General features: G+C 34.6%; 1 protein-coding gene, 1 long non-coding RNA gene and 3 other non-coding genes across 5 annotated transcripts; 3 read left to right on the top strand and 2 right to left on the bottom strand.

Annotated features, from left to right (window-relative positions):
- The first annotated feature begins 5,049 nt into the window (after positions 1-5,049).
- On the top strand, positions 5,050-5,122 carry TRNAK-CUU (transfer RNA lysine (anticodon CUU)). Its single transcript has one exon. It is a non-coding gene; the product is annotated as a tRNA-Lys (tRNA).
- Positions 5,123-5,790: 668 nt separating this feature from the next.
- On the bottom strand, positions 5,791-5,863 carry TRNAR-UCU (transfer RNA arginine (anticodon UCU)). The gene has a single exon. It is a non-coding gene; the product is annotated as a tRNA-Arg (tRNA).
- Positions 5,864-6,084: 221 nt separating this feature from the next.
- TRNAY-GUA (transfer RNA tyrosine (anticodon GUA)) lies at positions 6,085-6,157 on the bottom strand. The gene has a single exon. It is a non-coding gene; the product is annotated as a tRNA-Tyr (tRNA).
- A 4,980-nt stretch (positions 6,158-11,137) lies between these two features.
- LOC149643663 (uncharacterized) lies at positions 11,138-12,217 on the top strand. The gene is made up of 2 exons (XM_089850501.1): positions 11,138-11,731; positions 11,806-12,217. The coding sequence occupies exons 1-2, from the start codon at positions 11,325-11,327 to the stop codon at positions 11,876-11,878; spliced, it is 480 nt and encodes a 159-aa protein (XP_089706627.1). The 5' UTR covers positions 11,138-11,324; the 3' UTR covers positions 11,879-12,217.
- A 2,481-nt stretch (positions 12,218-14,698) lies between these two features.
- Positions 14,699-15,039, top strand: LOC149643662 (uncharacterized). Its single transcript, XR_016372042.1, has 2 exons — positions 14,699-14,866; positions 14,957-15,039. It is a non-coding gene; the product is annotated as an uncharacterized LOC149643662 (long non-coding RNA).
- Positions 15,040-19,954: the final 4,915 nt, after the last annotated feature.

Genomic DNA, 19,954 nt, shown 5'->3' with positions numbered 1-19,954 from the left:
AGTATCGATAAGTCTGAGGTTATCACTTGTCTGAAGGATCAGATATTAATTTTTCTATTTAATTGAAACTTAAATGCATGCTTAAGAAAAAACAACGTTCCATTACCGTTTTCCGTTGAAATAAATTATTTTACTGGTAATCAATTTCAAAAATTTACTTATCTCGGCTTTTCGACCACAATTCCATTCCCCGAAAACATTTTATCATTACATTAATTACTTTTGGGAGAGTACGTGTATGGTTTTGCGTTTTAAAAGGTTCCTAAAGACGTTACATCCCCATTCGTGACCGGCACGCTTCGCAGTGGAACATTTTAATTATTCTAAAACCAATGGCGCCAAATTCAATAGGGACAGTTAGATTTTTACTCGCGGTTTTGCAAAATGATGTAATATCAAGTGTACTTTAGTCAACCGTCGTATTGTTCTTTCTCATAGTTCAGGGCATGATCAGTGTTACTGCCCAATTTCTCTCTCTAGTTTCTAACAATGGTTAGAGACTATTTGATATGGCACGGACAACGTTATATACATTTGTAAATTTTAAGTAGCACAAAAGGAAAAAAATCCAATTTTTTTATATTTTGGTTTGAAATAAATAAACTCATGATAGTAGTTATAACGAACAAAAAGTCAAGGGAATGGCACCGGTAATGAGCAGCAGAAAGAGAGGAAAGTTTGCTTCAAGTTAGCAGAGGGACATGGTAGTGAAAATGGTAATCTTGAATTTTGTTCGTTCAAACCTTAATATATCATGAAAAACTCAAGTGAGGAGGCGGCACTACCTAGAAAGATTGATTTTGGCAGATAACAGCGAAAAATTATGTTCTACACACACTGGGACTATGAGAGAGTTTCAAGGCCGAGGTCGCACATGATGAAATAGTTTGCTCAGGTCCTGTTAGTCTCGAAAGGGTTATATAGTGCTTGTAACTTTTAAAAGGTTCTTGTCATGGCTAAACAGACCGCTATTACAGTTTTTTATTGTTTTATAGGTTATTTTGACACGTTATCTCCCAAAAGTAATTAATGTAATGATAAAATGTTTTCGGGTAATGGAATTGTGGTCGAAAAGCCGAGATAAGTAAATTTTTGAAATTGATTACCAGTAAAATAATTTATTTCAACGGAAAACGGTAATGGAACGTTGTTTTTTCTTAAGCATGCATTTAAGTTTCAATTAAATAGAAAAATTAATATCTGATCCTTCAGACAAGTGATAACCTCAGACTTATCGATACTTTTTAGGTCTTGATTCTAATCAAGACATTTTTGATTAATATCTGTTCCTTCAGTCTTCATTTTAATTAAGAATGTTAAGAAACAGTTTTACATTTTCAAAATCTGCACTAAGCAGAAACATATATAAAGGGGACCATAAATTTAGCTCAATCAAACATTTATTTATAATAATACTTCAAAAAAAACGTAAATCAATAAAAGTTTGTATTCTTATTGTAATTAGCATAATACAATTTTTTACAATGACCAGTTTAAAAATTGCCTGGTCCAGTTCAAAAATTAAATCGGAGGGGGGTCAGTGGTCCACGAGACTACTGAGAAAGTTCAAGGGTACCATTAAAATTCTAATATTTTAATTATCCACTTCTTTGGTTTAGCAGACGACGTGCAGGAAAGTCGCTGGCCTAATGTCTAGTTTAAAAAATCCTTATTTGGTCACGGACCAGAAAACTCACGTAAACGCGAAGCGAATGTCGAAAACTACGTATTTTCCGACTGAGGAGAGGCGAAATAGCCCGGCCTCCTTTTACGTCCCCCCTAACCGAAAGGTTAGTGGTTCGAGCCCAGCCAGGAGCGGTGTTGTGAAGTCTCTGATGTAACGTAAAAAGTCAAAGTTTTGCCAAAATACGTGACGATTATTGTTCTTCATAGCTTCCTTGGTGCAATGGTTAGCGCGTACAGCTGTTAACCGAAAGGTTGAAGGTTCGAGCCCAGCCAGGAGCGGTGTTGTGAAGTCCCTGATGTAACGTAAAAAATCAAAGTTTCGCCAAAATATGTGACGATAATTGTTTTTCAAAGCTTCCGTGGCGCAATGGTTAGCGCGTTCGGGTTTTAACCGAAAGGTTGGTGGTTCGAGCCCAGCCAGGAGCGGTGTTGTGAAGTCTCTGATGTGACGTAAAAAGTCAAAGTTTTGCCAAAATACGTGACGATAATTGTTTTCAAAGCTTTTGTGCTGCAATGGTTAGCGCGTTCGGCTGTTATTCGAAAGTTTGGTGGTTCAAGCCCAGCCAGAAGCGGTGTTGTGAAGTCTCTTATGTAACGAAAAAAGTCAAAGTTTTGCCAAAATTCGCGACGATAATTGTTTTTCAAAGCTTCCGTGGTGCAATGATTAGCGCGTTCGGCTGTAAACCGAAGGGTTGTTGGTTTTAGTCCACCCGGGAGCGTTGTTGTGAAGTCTTATAAATAACGTAAAAATTCAAAGTTTTTCCACAATACCTGAAGATCATTTAATTTCAAAGCTTCCGTGGCGCAATGGTTAGCGCGTAAAGCTGTTAACCGAAAGGTTGTTGGTTCGAGCCCAGCCAGAAGCGGGGTTGTGAAGTCTCTGATGTAACGTAAAAAATCAAAGTTTCGCCAAAATATGTGACGATAATTGTTTTTCAAAGCTTCCGTGGCGCAATGGTTAGCGCGTTCGGGTTTTAACCGAAAGGTTGGTGGTTCGAGCCCAGCCAGAAGCGGTGTTGTGAAGTCTCTTATGTAACGAAAAAAGTCAAAGTTTTGCCAAAATACGTGACGATTATCGTACTTCAAAGCTTCCGTGGTGCAATGGTTAGCGCGTACAGCTGTTAACCGAAAGGTTGGTGGTTCGAGCCCAGCCAGAAGCGGGGTTGTGAAGTCTCTTATGTAACGAAAAAAGACAAAGTTTTGCCAAAATTCGCGACGATAATTGTTTTTCAAAGCTTCCGTAGTGCAATGGTTCAAGTACCTACAAGCACCCACAAGTACCTACAAACACTCACAAGTACCCACAAGTACCTACAAGTACCAAAGGCAGTGTGGGGGACCTTTTCCAACTTAACTTGTTAGCTCACACAAAGCTAGGTCCCCTTGTTTTTCAACCACCACGAGATTTGAACCTAATAGATTTAAAAGTGCTAACATCATAAACTGACTCTTTACACTGCTTAAATATCGCAGATTGGAATGGTTTTGAAAATTTAAATTTAAACATACTTAGACTTAATTATAGTCAATGAAAATTGCTTAGCGGAATGTTAGGTGTTGTACCTTCCATTTAAAACCGTTTTCAAGTCTAACAAACGTATAGTTTTTCTAAAATCGGATTAACCGGAATGTTTTTTTCCAAAAATTTCCCATGTTATTTCTATGGGAAAAATTCCAGTTTTTCAACAAAAGGTGTGATGAATTTTATGGAAATGAAAACCACCCTTAGCAACTTTATTTTTTATAAAATTAACTAATTAATGAATCTCTTTGAAATTTTAACCACATATTGTGGGCCAGAATTGTAGTTCTGTGCAATTTTTTCAAAACAATTTATGCAATACAAAAAAACTACAGCCAAACAAAAAACCCTCCTTATACATTAAGAGCAGTATGAAGTCTTATCTAAGAGAGCTACCGCTCTCTCAGAATTATAATTTAATTAGTATCCATCTGGATTATGCTCTTTCCAGGAAATGGACGTTGAGGGTGAATTTCAAATTAAATATGCTCAGTAAAGCTAAAATTAATGCTGTAGTGTAGCGCAATAGTGTTAGTTCAATTTATAGTGTAGTTTAGTTTTCGCCGAACTACCTGAATTTTTAAACTTCGCGCCTTTTCATGAATTTAGATGACAATGTAAATTTATTTAAGTGCTAAGTGTGAAATAGGCAATTTGAGATTAGACGAACTACTCGTGTAGTTATCATTTTAGTCTTTTACCCTAATTAAAAGTTATCCTTGAATTTTACCCAAAAAATGTTCTTTTCTGTTCATTCCACTTTAATTACGCCAAATTAATATGAAATTGACACTTAAATGTGGTTCCGCAGTATTGTTTTAGCTTATAAAATGAGTTTCAATAAATAATTTTCCCTAATTATCTTTTGCCGAACATTCGCGCCTTAAATGTTTTTCTATGATAATGTAAATTTATTTAAGTTTTAAATGAAAAAATCGGTTGGACGAACAACTCGTGTAATTTTATTATGAATTATTTAGTTTCATTAAAAATTATTCCTGTCTATTCGGAAAATATGGTTGTTTTGCGTTAATATCTCATTAATTATACTTAATTAAGTTGATATTAACGCTGTACCTTGGTTTATCAATTACTTTACAATATGAGTTTGATTTCTTCTAAACTTAATAGGAGTTTTTGTCTTTGCCGACGCGCTTGTATTTTTGCTTTTAAGTATACCTTTAAAATATCTACCTTCGGAAACTGAAAAATGGGCAATGAAGCTGCTTTAAGAAAAGGGTTTCCGTCCACCGCGACGTCTCCTTCGACTTATGTTTTGTATAATCAGAACAGGGTTAAACAAGACGGCCCAAGGGCTCGTAATAATAGCCACATCGTACGAGTGAATAGCCCCTCTATACCCTACCCTAATGAGTGGATAACATAAATTAAAAGAAAATAAATATAAAAACCCCAAACATACAAATTCATAAGTATCCGACCCCACAGATAAAAATTCAAAATTATCCGACCCCACAGATTAAGAGGTACCCCACCCCACATCACCCCGACATTTTCGAGATAAAATTTAAGGATAAAGTCTCGAGAATTCTATCAAGTCTCTATGGCAAGAAAATGAATATAAAAAACTAAAAGAAAAATAGAAAATAAATATAAAAATCTAAAATAAAAAAATCAGAAGTGTCCGACCCCACAGATAAAAATTCAAAAGTATCCGACCCCACAGATAGAGAGGTACCCTCCCCCTATCCCCGACACTTTAGAGATAAACTTAAGAATAACAAGGGTGCCACCCAGCCAGGAGCGGTGTTGTGAAGTCTCTGATGTGACGTAAAATGTCAAAGTTTTGCCAAAATACGTGACGATTATTGTTCTTCGAAGCTTCCGTGGTGCAATGGTTAGCGCGTTCGGCTCTTAACCGAAAGGTTGGTGGTTCGAGCCCAGCCAGGAGCGGTGTTGTGAAGTCTCTGATGTGACGTAAAATGTCAAAGTTTTGCCAAAATACGTGACGATTACATCAGAGACTTCACAACCCCGCTTCTGGCTGGGCTCGAACCACCAAACTTTCGATTAACAGCCGAACGCGCTAACCATTGCGCCATGGAAGCTTTGAAATTAAATGATCTTCAGGTATTGTGGAAAAACTTTGAATTTTTACGTTATTTATAAGACTTCACAACAACGCTCCAGGGTGGACTAAAACCAACAACCCTTCGGTTTACAGCCGAACGCGCTAACCATTGCAGCACAAAAGCTTTGAAAACAATTATCGTCACGTATTTTGGCAAAACTTTGATTTTTACGTCACATCAGAGACTTCACAACACCGCTCCTGGCTGGGCTCGAACCACCAACCTTTCGGTTAACAGCTGTACGCGCTAACCATTGCACCACGGAAGCTTTGAAGAACGATAATCGTCACGTATTTTGGCAAAACTTTGACTTTTTTCGTTACATAAGAGACTTCACAACACCGCTTCTGGCTGGGCTTGAACCACCAAACTTTCGATTAACAGCCGAACGCGCTAACCATTGCACCACGGAAGCTTTGAAGAACGATAATCGTCACGTATTTTGGCAAAACTTTGACTTTTTACGTTACATCAGAGACTTCACAACACCGCTCCTGGCTGGGCTCGAACCACCAACCTTTCGGTTAGAAGCCGAACGCGCTAACCATTGCGCCACGGAAGGTTTGAAAAACTATTATCGTCACATATTTTGGCAAAACTTTGATTTTTTACGTTACATCAGAGACTTCACAACACCGCTTCTGGCTGGGCTCGAACCACCAACCTTTCGGCTAACAGTTGTACGCGCTAACCATTCCGCCACGGAAGCTTTGAAGTTAAATGATCTTCAGGTATTGTAGAAAAACTTTGAATTTTTGCGTTATTTATAAGTCTTCACAACAACGCTCCCGGGTGGACTAAAACCAACAACCTTTCGGTTTACAGCCGAACGCGCTAACCATTGCACCACGGAAGCTTCGAAAAACAATTATCGTCGCTAATTTTGGCAAAACTTCTACTTTTTTCGTTACATAAGAGACTTCACAACACCGCTTCTGGCTGGGCTTGAACCACCAAACTTTCGATTAACAGCTGAACGCGCTAACCATTGCGCCACGGAAGCTTTGAAAAACAATTATCGTCACATATTTTGGCGAAACTTTGATTTTTTACGTTACATCAGAGACTTCACAACCCCGCTTCTGGCTGGGCTCGAACCACCAACCTTTCGGTTAACAGCTGTACGCGCTAACCATTGCGCCACGGAAGCTTTGAAATTAAATGATCTTCAGGTATTGTGGAAAAACTTTGAATTTTTACGTTATTTATAAGACTTCACAACAACGCTCCCGGGTGGACTAAAACCAACAACCCTTCGGTTTACAGCCGAACGCGCTAATCATTGCACCACGGAAGCTTTGAAAAACAATTATCGTCGCGAATTTTGGCAAAACTTTGACTTTTTTCGTTACATAAGAGACTTCACAACACCGCTTCTGGCTGGGCTTGAACCACCAAACTTCCGATTAACAGCCGAACGCGCTAACCATTGCAGCACAAAAGCTTTGAAAACAATTATCGTCACGTATTTTGGCCAAACTTTGACTTTTTACGTCACATCAGAGACTTCACAACACCGCTCCTGGCTGGGCTCGAACCACCAACCTTTCGGTTAAAACCCGAACGCGCTAACCATTGCGCCACGGAAGCTTTGAAAAACAATTATCGTCACATATTTTGGCGAAACTTTGATTTTTTACGTTACATCAGAGACTTCACAACCCCGCTTCTGGCTGGGCTCGAACCACCAAACTTTCGATTAACAGCCGAACGCGCTAACCATTGCGCCACGGAAGCTTTGAAATTAAATTATCTTCAGGTATTGTAGAAAAACTTTGAATTTTTACGTTATTTATAAGACTTCACAACAACGCTCCAGGGTGGACTAAAACCAACAACCCTTCGGTTTACAGCCGAACGCGCTAACCATTGCAGCACAAAAGCTTTGAAAACAATTATCGTCACGTATTTTGGCAGAACTTTGATTTTTACGTCACATCAGAGACTTCACAACACCGCTCCTGGCTGGGCTCGAACCACCAACCTTTCGGTTAACAGCTGTACGCGCTAACCATTGCACCACGGAAGCTTTGAAGAACGACAATCGTCACGTATTTTGGCAAAACTTTGACTTTTTTCGTTACATAAGAGACTTCACAACACCGCTTCTGGCTGGGCTTGAACCACCAAACTTTCGATTAACAGCCGAACGCGCTAACCATTGCACCACGGAAGCTATGAAGAACAATAATCGTCACGTATTTTGGCAAAACTTTGACTTTTTACGTTACATCAGAGACTTCACAACACCGCTCCTGGCTGGGCTCGAACCACTAACCTTTCGGTTAGGGGGGACGTAAAAGGAGGCCGGGCTATTTCGCCTCTCCTCAGTCGGAAAATACGTAGTTTTCGACATTCGCTTCGCGTTTACGTGAGTTTTCTGGTCCGTGACCAAATAAGGATTTTTTAAACTAGACATTAGGCCAGCGACTTTCCTGCACGTCGTCTGCTAAACCAAAGAAGTGGATAATTAAAATATTAGAATTTTAATGGTACCCTTGAACTTTCTCAGTAGTCTCGTGGACCACTGACCCCTCTCCGATTTAATTTTTGAACTGGACCAGGCAATTTTTAAACTGGTCATTGTAAAAAATTGTATTATGTTAATTACAATAAGAATACAAACTTTTATTGATTTACGTTTTTTTTGAAGTATTATTATAAATAAATGTTTGATTGAGCTAAATTTATGGTCCCCTTTATATATGTTTCTGCTTAGTGCAGATTTTGAAAATGTAAAACTGTTTCTTAACATTCTTAATTAAAATGAAGACTGAAGGAACAGATATTAATCAAAAATGTCTTGATTAGAATCAAGACCTAAAAAGTATCGATAAGTCTGAGGTTATCACTTGTCTGAAGGATCAGATATTAATTTTTCTATTTAATTGAAACTTAAATGCATGCTTAAGAAAAAACAACGTTCCATTACCGTTTTCCGTTGAAATAAATTATTTTACTGGTAATCAATTTCAAAAATTTACTTATCTCGGCTTTTCGACCACAATTCCATTACCCGAAAACATTTTATCATTACATTAATTACTTTTGGGAGATAACGTGTCAAAATAACCTATAAAACAATAAAAAACTGTAATAGCGGTCTGTTTAGCCATGACAAGAACCTTTTAAAAGTTACAAGCACTATATAACCCTTTCGAGACTAACAGGACCTGAGCAAACTATTTCATCATGTGCGACCTCGGCCTTGAAACTCTCTCATAGTCCCAGTGTGTGTAGAACATAATTTTTCGCTGTTATCTGCCAAAATCAATCTTTCTAGGTAGTGCCGCCTCCTCACTTGAATTTTTCATGATATATTAAGGTTTGAACGAACAAAATTCAAGATTACCATTTTCACTACCATGTCCCTCTGCTAACTTGAAGCAAACTTTCCTCTCTTTCTGCTGCTCATTACCGGTGCCATTCCCTTGACTTTTTGTTCGTTATAACTACTATCATGAGTTTATTTATTTCAAACCAAAATATAAAAAAATTGGATTTTTTTCCTTTTGTGCTACTTAAAATTTACAAATGTATATAACGTTGTCCGTGCCATATCAAATAGTCTCTAACCATTGTTAGAAACTAGAGAGAGAAATTGGGCAGTAACACTGATCATGCCCTGAACTATGTGAAAGAACAATACGACGGTTGACTAAAGTACACTTGATATTACATCATTTTGCAAAACCGCGAGTAAAAATCTAACTGTCCCTATTGAATTTGGCGCCATTGGTTTTAGAATAATTAAAATGTTCCACTGCGAAGCGTGCCGGTCACGAATGGGGATGTAACGTCTTTAGGAACCTTTTAAAACGCAAAACCATACACGTACTCTCCCAAAAGTAATTAATGTAATGATAAAATGTTTTCGGGGAATGGAATTGTGGTCGAAAAGCCGAGATAAGTAAATTTTTGAAATTGATTACCAGTAAAATAATTTATTTCAACGGAAAACGGTAATGGAACGTTGTTTTTTCTTAAGCATGCATTTAAGTTTCAATTAAATAGAAAAATTAATATCTGATCCTTCAGACAAGTGATAACCTCAGACTTATCGATACTTTTTAGGTCTTGATTCTAATCAAGACATTTTTGATTAATAAAAACTGTCTTTGCGACAAAGATGAGAAAAAGTAAGAGATAATTGCCGGAAGTAACAGAAATTCAAATTTTGACTTTTGTAGACATGATTATTAAACATTGAATATTTTAAAAAATTGCTTATCTTAGTTTTTTCACCAAAATACCTTTAGTAAAAGTATTTTATTGTGAAATATCTGCATAACATTACGCATATCTGGGAGCACTGCCGTGCTCCCAGCCAAGTCGAGCACTGACATCCTTTTCTCGAAGCAACTCGTGGCACTTTTAAACCCACTGTAACTTCGTGATGGTTAGAGGTAAAAGTCTGAAATTTTGCTTGCCGCGAGGACTGTCAATCCTAGCTCTAGTTTCCAAATTTCAAGTTCCTACCCTATATACTTTTCGAAATATCGCAGGTGAAATTTACCTTATTTTGTCACTCACTCACTCACTCACTCACCGATCATCAAAATTCTAAGGTACTTCTAGAGGAGATAGAAACTTAAAATTCAGGATTTAGTTTTCATTTATTTTATAAAGCACAGAAAAATTAAAACATCCCGAAATTTTTATAAAATTGTTCTTTAGTTCTTTATTTATAGGATATCGCGTACAATCTTTATTACATATTCTCTGCGGGTCGAAAGGGGTAATTCAGCGTAAATATGGACAAACGTTAGCGATTATATTGGCAAACGAAGTACCACGAGAGGGTCTTGTTTTAATATAACTACCGAAGTATAACGAGAGGGTCTACAAAAAGAAGTGAGATCCTATGAAAAACATTAACATGTACAAAAATGGGCCAAGCCTCGCCTCGTGCCCTTTCCGCTGTAAAACGTTCTGAGATCCCATGTAGAGCCAAGTCTGCCTTTTGATCTCATTCAATCGCCAATTGAACAATTATGTTATAAATTAAGTCCTTTTCCTAGTTAATAACCAATATTCTTTGACTCTATCATTATTATACATCTTTGTTCGTATCAAAAATATCGTGACTTGGCAAGCGCGTGTATATAAGGTTATGCATGACTCTTCTTATAAACTTGTACATATCCCCTCGACCATAAACGATTTAGTGAATATCCCTTCGATTATTTTAAAATCGGCAACGATTTAGTGAATTTCCCCTCGACTTCCTTTTAATATTACTTACCTGCGATTGCCAAGTCACGATATTTTTGATACGAACAAAGATTTATAATAATGATAGAGTCAAAGAATATTGGTTATTAACTAGGAAAAGGACTTAATTTATAACATAATTGTTCAATTGGCGATTGAATGAGATCAAAAGGCAGACTTGGCTCTACATGGGATCTCAGAACGTTTTACAGCGGAAAGGGCACGAGGCGAGGCTTGGCCCATTTTTGTACATGTTAATGTTTTTCATAGGATGCATTTTACTTTCTATTAAAAATATACAGTTAGGTTTGAGTATTCGGCTCTATAAGGAGAATAAAATATACTGAAAATCGATGATCGCTGATAAAATAAAACTAGTATTGAGACCTAACAAAATGTGTTAGTTAATTGACTATAACCCAAGGGATTGAGCATAGCACGAAGGGTCGGTCATTCGAAGAAATCATCATTCTCGAAATCGACATACATACACAAATATACACACAGACACGCCCAGTGTAATACCTCTCCATGACGTCATCGTCACTCGGAATGGTAAAGAGTGAGATAAAAAAATCTGTTTTATCAGGGTTTTTTTAAAGGCATTATGAAATGGTCAGACAGTTTTTTCATCGATTTATAATCACATAAAAATCAATAACGAAATTTAGTGAAACCTTTATAGATAAAAGCGATAAAAAAGGTCCCCCCTTTACCGAGTTGAAATGATAGGCGTTTCGTATGTTATCAAATTATTTTAGCTGCTAGGCCATTTAGAGAAGGTTGTTTAAGTTTTAACAGGAGCTAATATGGTTTTCGAAGCCGGACATAAGAAAATAGGAAATAAGATGATAGCAAGGTGCTTGTACCAACGGTACCTAAATTTACAAGTGCCCCTCGATCAGATTCACAAAATTGTTCATTTTCGAGAAATAGCGAAGGAATTGGGCGTTAGTTCAAGAAGTCAAGAAAATGCAGCAAAAATGTTTCGGGGAAGATTCATAAACGATTATAAGAGTAGTGACCCAACGGAAGAAGAAGGACTGAAAACGATTTTTATGAAATTAGTTAATTCAACAACTACCGAAGCTGACCCTTCTGAATCAACATCAAATGAAATTCAAACAAGATGGGGAGATTTATTGAAAGAAAATTATACGCCCAAGTCAGGCATGGCATCAAATACCGCATCTAGATTGTCAAATTTCAGTCCTAAGTTTGTATAAATTATTTAATTGTATTGTAAATCTGTTAAATCTATAAGTTAATTTTATTTTATTTTTCTTTTAGTTGTCAGTCAACTCCCGTTAAAGAACAAGATGAAAGGAACAATTGGGTAAGTTGGTTTTTTTTAGCAGCTTAACAATAAAATTAGTAAAATTACACTGTATTTCCACCAATTAGGATGAAGAAGATTTAATGGCGGATAATTTAACCCTAACTGGTCCTGAAATCACAGTTTCAAATATGACAGGCTCTCATGTCCCATTGCCCAATCAGATCTGAATCTCTTATGTCTTTTCTTAAACATGAAGAGGAGGCAAAAGCAACGCCATGATTTTAGTTATTTTTATTTATCACTTTTATTAATTCATTTGTTTGTTTATATTTTTAATTGTCTGTAATTTTTGTACAAAATTTAGTTCTTTTCTTTTGATAATTTTACATGTCTTTAGAATAAATTCAATTGTTCAAAGTAAAATATTGATTTTTATTAAGAGAGGGTGGTCCTAAATAGTGTTCCTGGCTTTTTTAAGTCCAAAACTTGGGCCTAAATAGAAACAGCCTTTTATTAATGAAGTCTTAAGGCACCATCTCGATTAAATCCGCTACATTTTTCAATATAATAAATAACTAAATCTAACAGAAGAGGATGTTTGCGCCATTCTTCAAAGGGTTCTAATTCTACATAACTTTCCATGTTGGTGAAATGTTCTTTTTTTTTTTTTTTTGGAGGTTTCAATGCAAGCGGGTCAGAGGACCTCGGCAAGGATGTGATTAGTCAGGTTTCATTATGTGTGTAAGCAGGGGAAGGAAATGAGGTTTACTTGGGAGGTGACGGATGGGGTGTGGGGGTCAAGTCACCTCCGGCGGACACGGGGCAGTCGGCACCTATAGGGTAGGATCGCCGACATGTGTCTTATTCCCTCAAACTTTGCCTCCCAGAAGCTTAGCTTACAGGAGTACGCCACACTCCCGGCTGTTGGTGAAAATTACAGCAACCAATTTTTCAGAGTAGAAAATGACGGGTAAACTGTTCCATAGCGGCTCTTTGGTGACACGTGACCTGAGTTTAATAAACACTTGCAGTTTGTTTCCATAAGTCATTTAGAATGTTTTAGCAGACGATGCATGGGAGAATATCTACTATTTTAGAATTTGGGGTAATTCGGCAAAAGTTTGGCAAAAATAACTTCGGGGTAAAATAGTGTTTCACCCCATAATATATTGCCGAAAAACCCTTGTTTTACCCCAAACTTTTGAATTTCCTCAATATTAATGTATTATAAAGATAATATAAATTAATTTCAGTGTTTAATAGTAAAAAAGGGATTTACCAGCTTATAGCTTAGTTTTAATCTTAATTTTGTAGTTTAATTAAAAGTTATTTTAATTTTTGTCCCAAAAATGTACGTTTTTGGTCTAATTTTATATTAATTATATTTAATTATGTGGAAATTAATGCTGGATTGTGGTTCGGCAGAGTAGATTTAGATAATAAATTGAGATTCAATTAACAATTCACATTAATATCAATGTTTTATTGAAAATTCAATCCTTGCCAAAAAAACCCTATTTTACCCCAAACTTTTGAATTTCCTGAATATTAATGTATTATAAAGATAATATAAATTAATTTAAGTGTCAAATAGGAAAAAAGGGGATTTACCAGCTTCTAGCTTAGTTTTAATCTTAGTTATGTAGATCAATTAAAAGTTATTTTAATTTTTGTCCCAAAAATGTACGTTTTTGGTCGCATTTTACGTTAATTATACTTAATTAAGTTGAAATTAACGTTGGATTGTGGTTCGGCAGAGTAGATTTAGCTTATAAATTGAGATTCAATAAAAAATTCACATAAATGTCAATGTTTAATTCAAAATACAATCCTTGCCGAATAATCCCTATTTTACCCCAAACTTGGAATTTCGCACTTCTTCAACGACTCGGCATATTTTTTCATTTCTCCCCGTAATATTTTGCCGAAACATCCCTATTTTACCCCAAACTTTGGAATTTCCCGCTTATTAATGTTTTTAAAAATAATAAAAATTAATTTCAGTGTTAAATAGGAAAAAAGGGGATTTACCAACTTCTCGCCTAGTTTTAATCTCAATTATGTAGATCAATTAAAAGTTAATTTTTGTCCCTAAAATGTATGTTTTTGGTCGAATTTTTCGTTAATTATGCTTAATTAAGTTGAAATTAACGTTGGATTGTGGTTCGGCAGAGTAGATTTAGCTTATAAAATCAGATTCAATAATCAATTCACATTAATATCATTGTTTAATTGAAAATTAAATCCTTGCCGAAAAAACCCTATTTTACCCCAAACTTTAGAATTTCCTGAATATTAATGTTTTTAAAAGATAATATAAATTAACTTAAGTGTCAAATAGTAAAAAAGGAGCTTTACCAGCTTCTAGCTTTGTTTTAATCTTAATTATGTAGTTCAATTAAAAGTTATTTTAATTTTTGTCCCAAAAATTTATGTTTTTGGTCGAATTTTACGTTAATTATGCTTAATTAAGTTAAAATTAACGTTGGATTGTGGTTCGGCAGAGTAGATTTAGCTTATAAATTGAGATTCAATAAACAATTCATATTAATGTCAATGTTTAGTTGAGTTTTTGATATTTGCCGAAAAATCCCTATAAGTGTCGTTGGGGCAAGACAGGGTAGCTTAGTTAGGCTTATTTAGTTTCTGAAATGCATTTAAAGGATTAACTTGATTTAATTTCGACGTTTAGTGTAGCCCCCCGTATTTTTATATTTTACCCCACTCTTTTTTGCCGAAAAGTGCCGAAACGGACACTATTTTACCCCGAATAGCCGAAGGCGAAGCCATAAGTCATTTAGGATGTTTTAGCAGACGATGCATGGGAGATTTCTACTATTTTAGATTTTGGGGTAATTCGGCAAAAGTTCGGCAAAAATATTTTCGGGGTAAAATAGTGTTCCCCGGTATACAGGGTTTCATTATTTGTTAATCTCACTAAAATGCTACTAATTGTGAAGATGTGTGATATTATATTTCCTTAAACTAAACCAATGTAGAGGAATTTCCATGTTTACATCTGCACAGATTCTCTCAACGTAACCACGTTGGAAACGGAGGGTTACGTATGAGGTATACAGGGTTTCATTATTTGTTAATCTCACTAAAATGGTACTAATTGTGAAGGTGTGTAATATATTTCCTTAAACTGAACCAATGTAGAGGAATTTCCATGTTTACATCAGCACAGATTCTCTCAACGTAACCACGTTGGAAACGATTCGTTAAAACAATTTTTCTCCTGGTATATGATATTACGTTTTATAAATTATTTGTTACCAAGAGTGGATTGTTTAATTTAGAAATATAAGTAACAGTGGTGCTGGTTAATCCAGAAGAACATTGTCTTTACGTAATTATTCAAATAAATTCCATGTGCAGATCTTTTCAATGTAACCACGTGGGAAACAGAGGGTTACATTCGCTATTTCCACAGTCCTCATTGCCGTTTGTTTATATGTCAGAATTGCTATGAATTGTTTAGGTATTTGATTTAATTACTGGTATTTAAGCGAAACTATGGAATCACATCATTCATTAACATTGTAACCTTTGTAGTACAATCCGTTGTAACGAGCTCCCCGGTACAACATATTTAATTGTTAATCTTCACTTTACCGCAAATTTAGCACGGGGCATGATAAAAATTGAACGCAATGTGTTGGAACTAATCAAAAACTCAACTAAACATTAAAATTAAGGTTAATAATTTTTTGAAGCTCAATTTATAAGCTAAATCAATACTGCCAAACCACAATCCTTCATTAATTTCAACATAATTAAGTATAATTAGGGTGAATTTAAACATAAAATATACATATTTTGGATAAAAACTCGAATAGATTTTAAATGGACAACTTAATTAATATTTAAACTGTATAGGTGTTGATAAAGCCTCGTATTTCTATTTCACACTTAATCAAGATAAACCTTTAATTAAACTTAATCAAGATAAACCTTTAATTAAACTTAATCAAGATAAACCATTAATTAAACTTAATCAGGATAAACTTTTAATTAAACTTAATCCGGATAAACCTTTAATTAAACTTAATCCGGATAAACCTTTAAATTAAACTTAATCGAGATACACCTTTAAATTAAACTTAATCGAGATAAACCTTTAAATTAAACTTAATCGAGATAAACCTTTAAATTAAACTTAATCGAGATAAACCTTTAAACCAAACTTAATCGAGATAAGCCTTTAAACCAAACTTAATCGAGATAAGCCTTTAAACCAAACTTAATCGAGATAAGCCTCTAAACCAAACTTAATCGATCGAGATAAGCCTTTAAACCAAACTTTATCGAGATAAGCCTTTAAACCAAACTTAATCGAGATAAGCCTCTAAACCAAACTTAATCGAGATAAGCCTCTAAACCAAACCTAATTGAGATAAGCCTTTAAACCAAACTTAATCGAGATAAACCTTTGAACTAAACTTAATCGAGATACACCTTCAAATTAAACTTAATCGAGATAAACCTTTAAATTAAACTTAATCGAGATAAACCTTTAAATTAAACTTAATCGAGATAAACCTTTAAATTAAACTTAATCGAGATAAGCCTTTAAACCAAACTTAATCGAGATAAGCCTTTAAACCAAACTTAATCGAGATAAGCCTTTAAACCAAACTTAATCGAGATAAGCCTTTAAACCAAACTTAATCGAGATAAGCCTTTAAACCAAACTTAATCGAGATAAGCCTCTAAACCAAACTTAATCGAGATAAGCCTCTAAACCAAACCTAATTGAGATAAGCCTTTAAACCAAACTTAATCGAGATAAACCTTTGAACTAAACTTAATCGAGATACACCTTCAAATTAAACTTAATCGAGATAAACCTTTAAATTAAACTTAATCGAGATAAACCTTTAAATTAAACTTAATCGAGATAAACCTTTAAATTAAACTTAATCGAGATAAGCCTTTAAACCAAACTTAATCGAGATAAGCCTTTAAACCAAACTTAATCGAGATAAGCCTTTAAACCAAACTTAATCGAGATAAGCCTTTAAACCAAACTTAATCGAGATAAGCCTCTAAACCAAACTTAATCGATCGAGATAAGCCTCTAAACCAAACTTAATCGAGATAAACCTTTGAACTAAACTTAATCGAGATAAACCTTTAAACTAAGCTTAATCGAGATAAGCCTTTAAACCAAACTTAATCGAGATAAGCCTTTAAACCAAACTTAATCGAGATAAGCCTTTAAACCAAACTTAATCGAGATAAGCCTCTAAACCAAACTTAATCGATCGAGATAAGCCTTTAAACCAAACTTAATCGAGATAAACCTTTGAACTAAACTTAATCGAGATAAACCTTTAAACTAAGCTTAATCGAGATAAGCCTCTAAACCAAACTTAAACGAGATAAGCCTTTAAACCAAACTAAATCGTGATAAGCCTTTAAACCAAACTTAATCGAGATAAGCGTCTAAACCAAACTTAATCGAGATAAGCCTCTAAACCAAACTTAATCGAGATAAGCCTTTAAACCAAACTTAATCGAGATAAGCCTCTAAACCAAACTTAATCGAGATAAGCCTTTAAACCAAACTTAATCGAGATAAACCTTTAAACTAAGCTTAATCGAGATAAGCCTTTAAACCAAACTTAATCGAGTTAAACCTTTAAACTAAGCTTAATCGAGATAAGCCTTTAAACCAAACTTAATCGAGATAAGCCTTTAAACCAAACTTAATCGAGATAAACCTTTAAACTAAGCTTAATCGAGATAAGCCTTTAAACCAAACTTAATCGAGATAAGCCTTTAAACCAAACTTAATCGAGATAAACCTTTAAACTAAGCTTAATCGAGATAAGCCTCTAAACCAAACTAAATCGTGATAAGCCTTTAAATTAAACTTAATCGAGATAAACCTTTAAATTAAACTTAATCGAGATAAGCCTTTAAACCAAACTTAATCGAGATAAGCCTTTAAACGAAACTTAATCGAGATAAGCCTCTAAACCAAACTTAATCGAGATAAGCCTCTAAACCAAACCTAATCGAGATAAGCCTTTAAACCAAACTTAATCGAGATAAACCTTTGAACTAAACTTAATCGAGATACACCTTTAAGTTAAACGTAATCGAGATAAACCTTTAAATTAAACTTAATCGAGATAAACCTTTAAATTAAACTTAATCGAGATAAGCCTTTAAACCAAACTTAATCGAGATAAGCCTTTAAACTAAACTTAATCGAGATAAGCCTTTAAATTAGACTTAATCGAGATAAGCCTTTAAATTAGACTTAATCGAGATAAGCCTTTATATTAGACTTAATCGAGATAAGCCTTTAAATTAGACTTAATCGAGATAAGCCTTTAAATTAGACTTAATCGAGATAAGCCTTTAAATTAGACTTAATCGAGATAAGCCTTTAAATTAAACTTAATCGAGATAAGCCTTTAAATTAAACTTAATCGAGATAAACCTTTAATTTAAACTTAATCGAGATAAGCCTTTAAACCAAACTTAATCGAGATAAGCCTTTCAACCAAACTTAATTGAGATAAGCGTCTAAACCAAACTTCATCGAGATAAGCCTTTAAGCCAAACTTAATCGAGATAAACCTTTGAACTAAACTTAATCGAGATAAACCTTTGAACTAAACTTAATCGAGATAAACCTTTGAACTAAACTTAATCGAGATAAACCTTTAAACTAAGCTTAATCTAGATAAGCCTTTAAACCAAACTTAATCGAGATAAGCCTTTAAACTAAACTTAACGAGATAAGCCTTTAAACCAAACTTAATCGAGATAAGCCTTTAAACCAAACTTAATCGAGATAAGCCTTTAAACCAAACTTAATCGAGATAAGCCTCTAAACCAAACTTAATCGATCGAGATAAGCCTTTAAACCAAACTTAATCGAGATAAACCTTTGAACTAAACTTAATCGAGATAAACCTTTAAACTAAGCTTAATCGAGATAAGCCTCTAAACCAAACTTAAACGAGATAAGCCTTTAAACCAAACTAAATCGTGATAAGCCTTTAAACCAAACTTAATCGAGATAAGCGTCTAAACCAAACTTAATCGAGATAAGCCTCTAAACCAAACTTAATCGAGATAAGCCTTTAAACCAAACTTAATCGAGATAAGCCTCTAAACCAAACTTAATCGAGATAAGCCTTTAAACCAAACTTAATCGAGATAAACCTTTAAACTAAGCTTAATCGAGATAAGCCTTTAAACCAAACTTAATCGAGTTAAACCTTTAAACTAAGCTTAATCGAGATAAGCCTTTAAACCAAACTTAATCGAGATAAGCCTTTAAACCAAACTTAATCGAGATAAACCTTTAAACTAAGCTTAATCGAGATAAGCCTTTAAACCAAACTTAATCGAGATAAGCCTTTAAACCAAACTTAATCGAGATAAACCTTTAAACTAAGCTTAATCGAGATAAGCCTCTAAACCAAACTAAATCGTGATAAGCCTTTAAATTAAACTTAATCGAGATAAACCTTTAAATTAAACTTAATCGAGATAAGCCTTTAAACCAAACTTAATCGAGATAAGCCTTTAAACGAAACTTAATCGAGATAAGCCTCTAAACCAAACTTAATCGAGATAAGCCTCTAAACCAAACCTAATCGAGATAAGCCTTTAAACCAAACTTAATCGAGATAAACCTTTGAACTAAACTTAATCGAGATACACCTTTAAGTTAAACGTAATCGAGATAAACCTTTAAATTAAACTTAATCGAGATAAACCTTTAAATTAAACTTAATCGAGATAAGCCTTTAAACCAAACTTAATCGAGATAAGCCTTTAAACTAAACTTAATCGAGATAAGCCTTTAAATTAGACTTAATCGAGATAAGCCTTTAAATTAGACTTAATCGAGATAAGCCTTTATATTAGACTTAATCGAGATAAGCCTTTAAATTAGACTTAATCGAGATAAGCCTTTAAATTAGACTTAATCGAGATAAGCCTTTAAATTAGACTTAATCGAGATAAGCCTTTAAATTAAACTTAATCGAGATAAGCCTTTAAATTAAACTTAATCGAGATAAACCTTTAATTTAAACTTAATCGAGATAAGCCTTTAAACCAAACTTAATCGAGATAAGCCTTTCAACCAAACTTAATTGAGATAAGCGTCTAAACCAAACTTCATCG

The sequence above is a fragment of the Phalangium opilio genome, unplaced genomic scaffold (assembly GCF_054372755.1).
Source record: "Phalangium opilio isolate 3A_F unplaced genomic scaffold, DU_Popi_V2 ptg000091l_1, whole genome shotgun sequence".
Lineage (NCBI taxonomy): Eukaryota > Metazoa > Arthropoda > Arachnida > Opiliones > Phalangiidae > Phalangium > Phalangium opilio.
Note: the sequence above shows the minus strand (reverse complement) of the source record. Positions and strands in the feature narration are given on the sequence as shown.

Bases quoted from the DNA above. Each gene is read 5' to 3' on its own strand.
- LOC149643663 (XM_089850501.1), top strand. From the start codon at position 11,325: ATGGTTTTCGAAGCCGGACATAAGAAAATAGGAAATAAGATGATAGCA. The intron at 11,732-11,805 runs GTTTGTATAAAT...TTTTTCTTTTAG, and splicing joins TTGTCAAATTTCAGTCCTAA to TTGTCAGTCAACTCCCGTTA.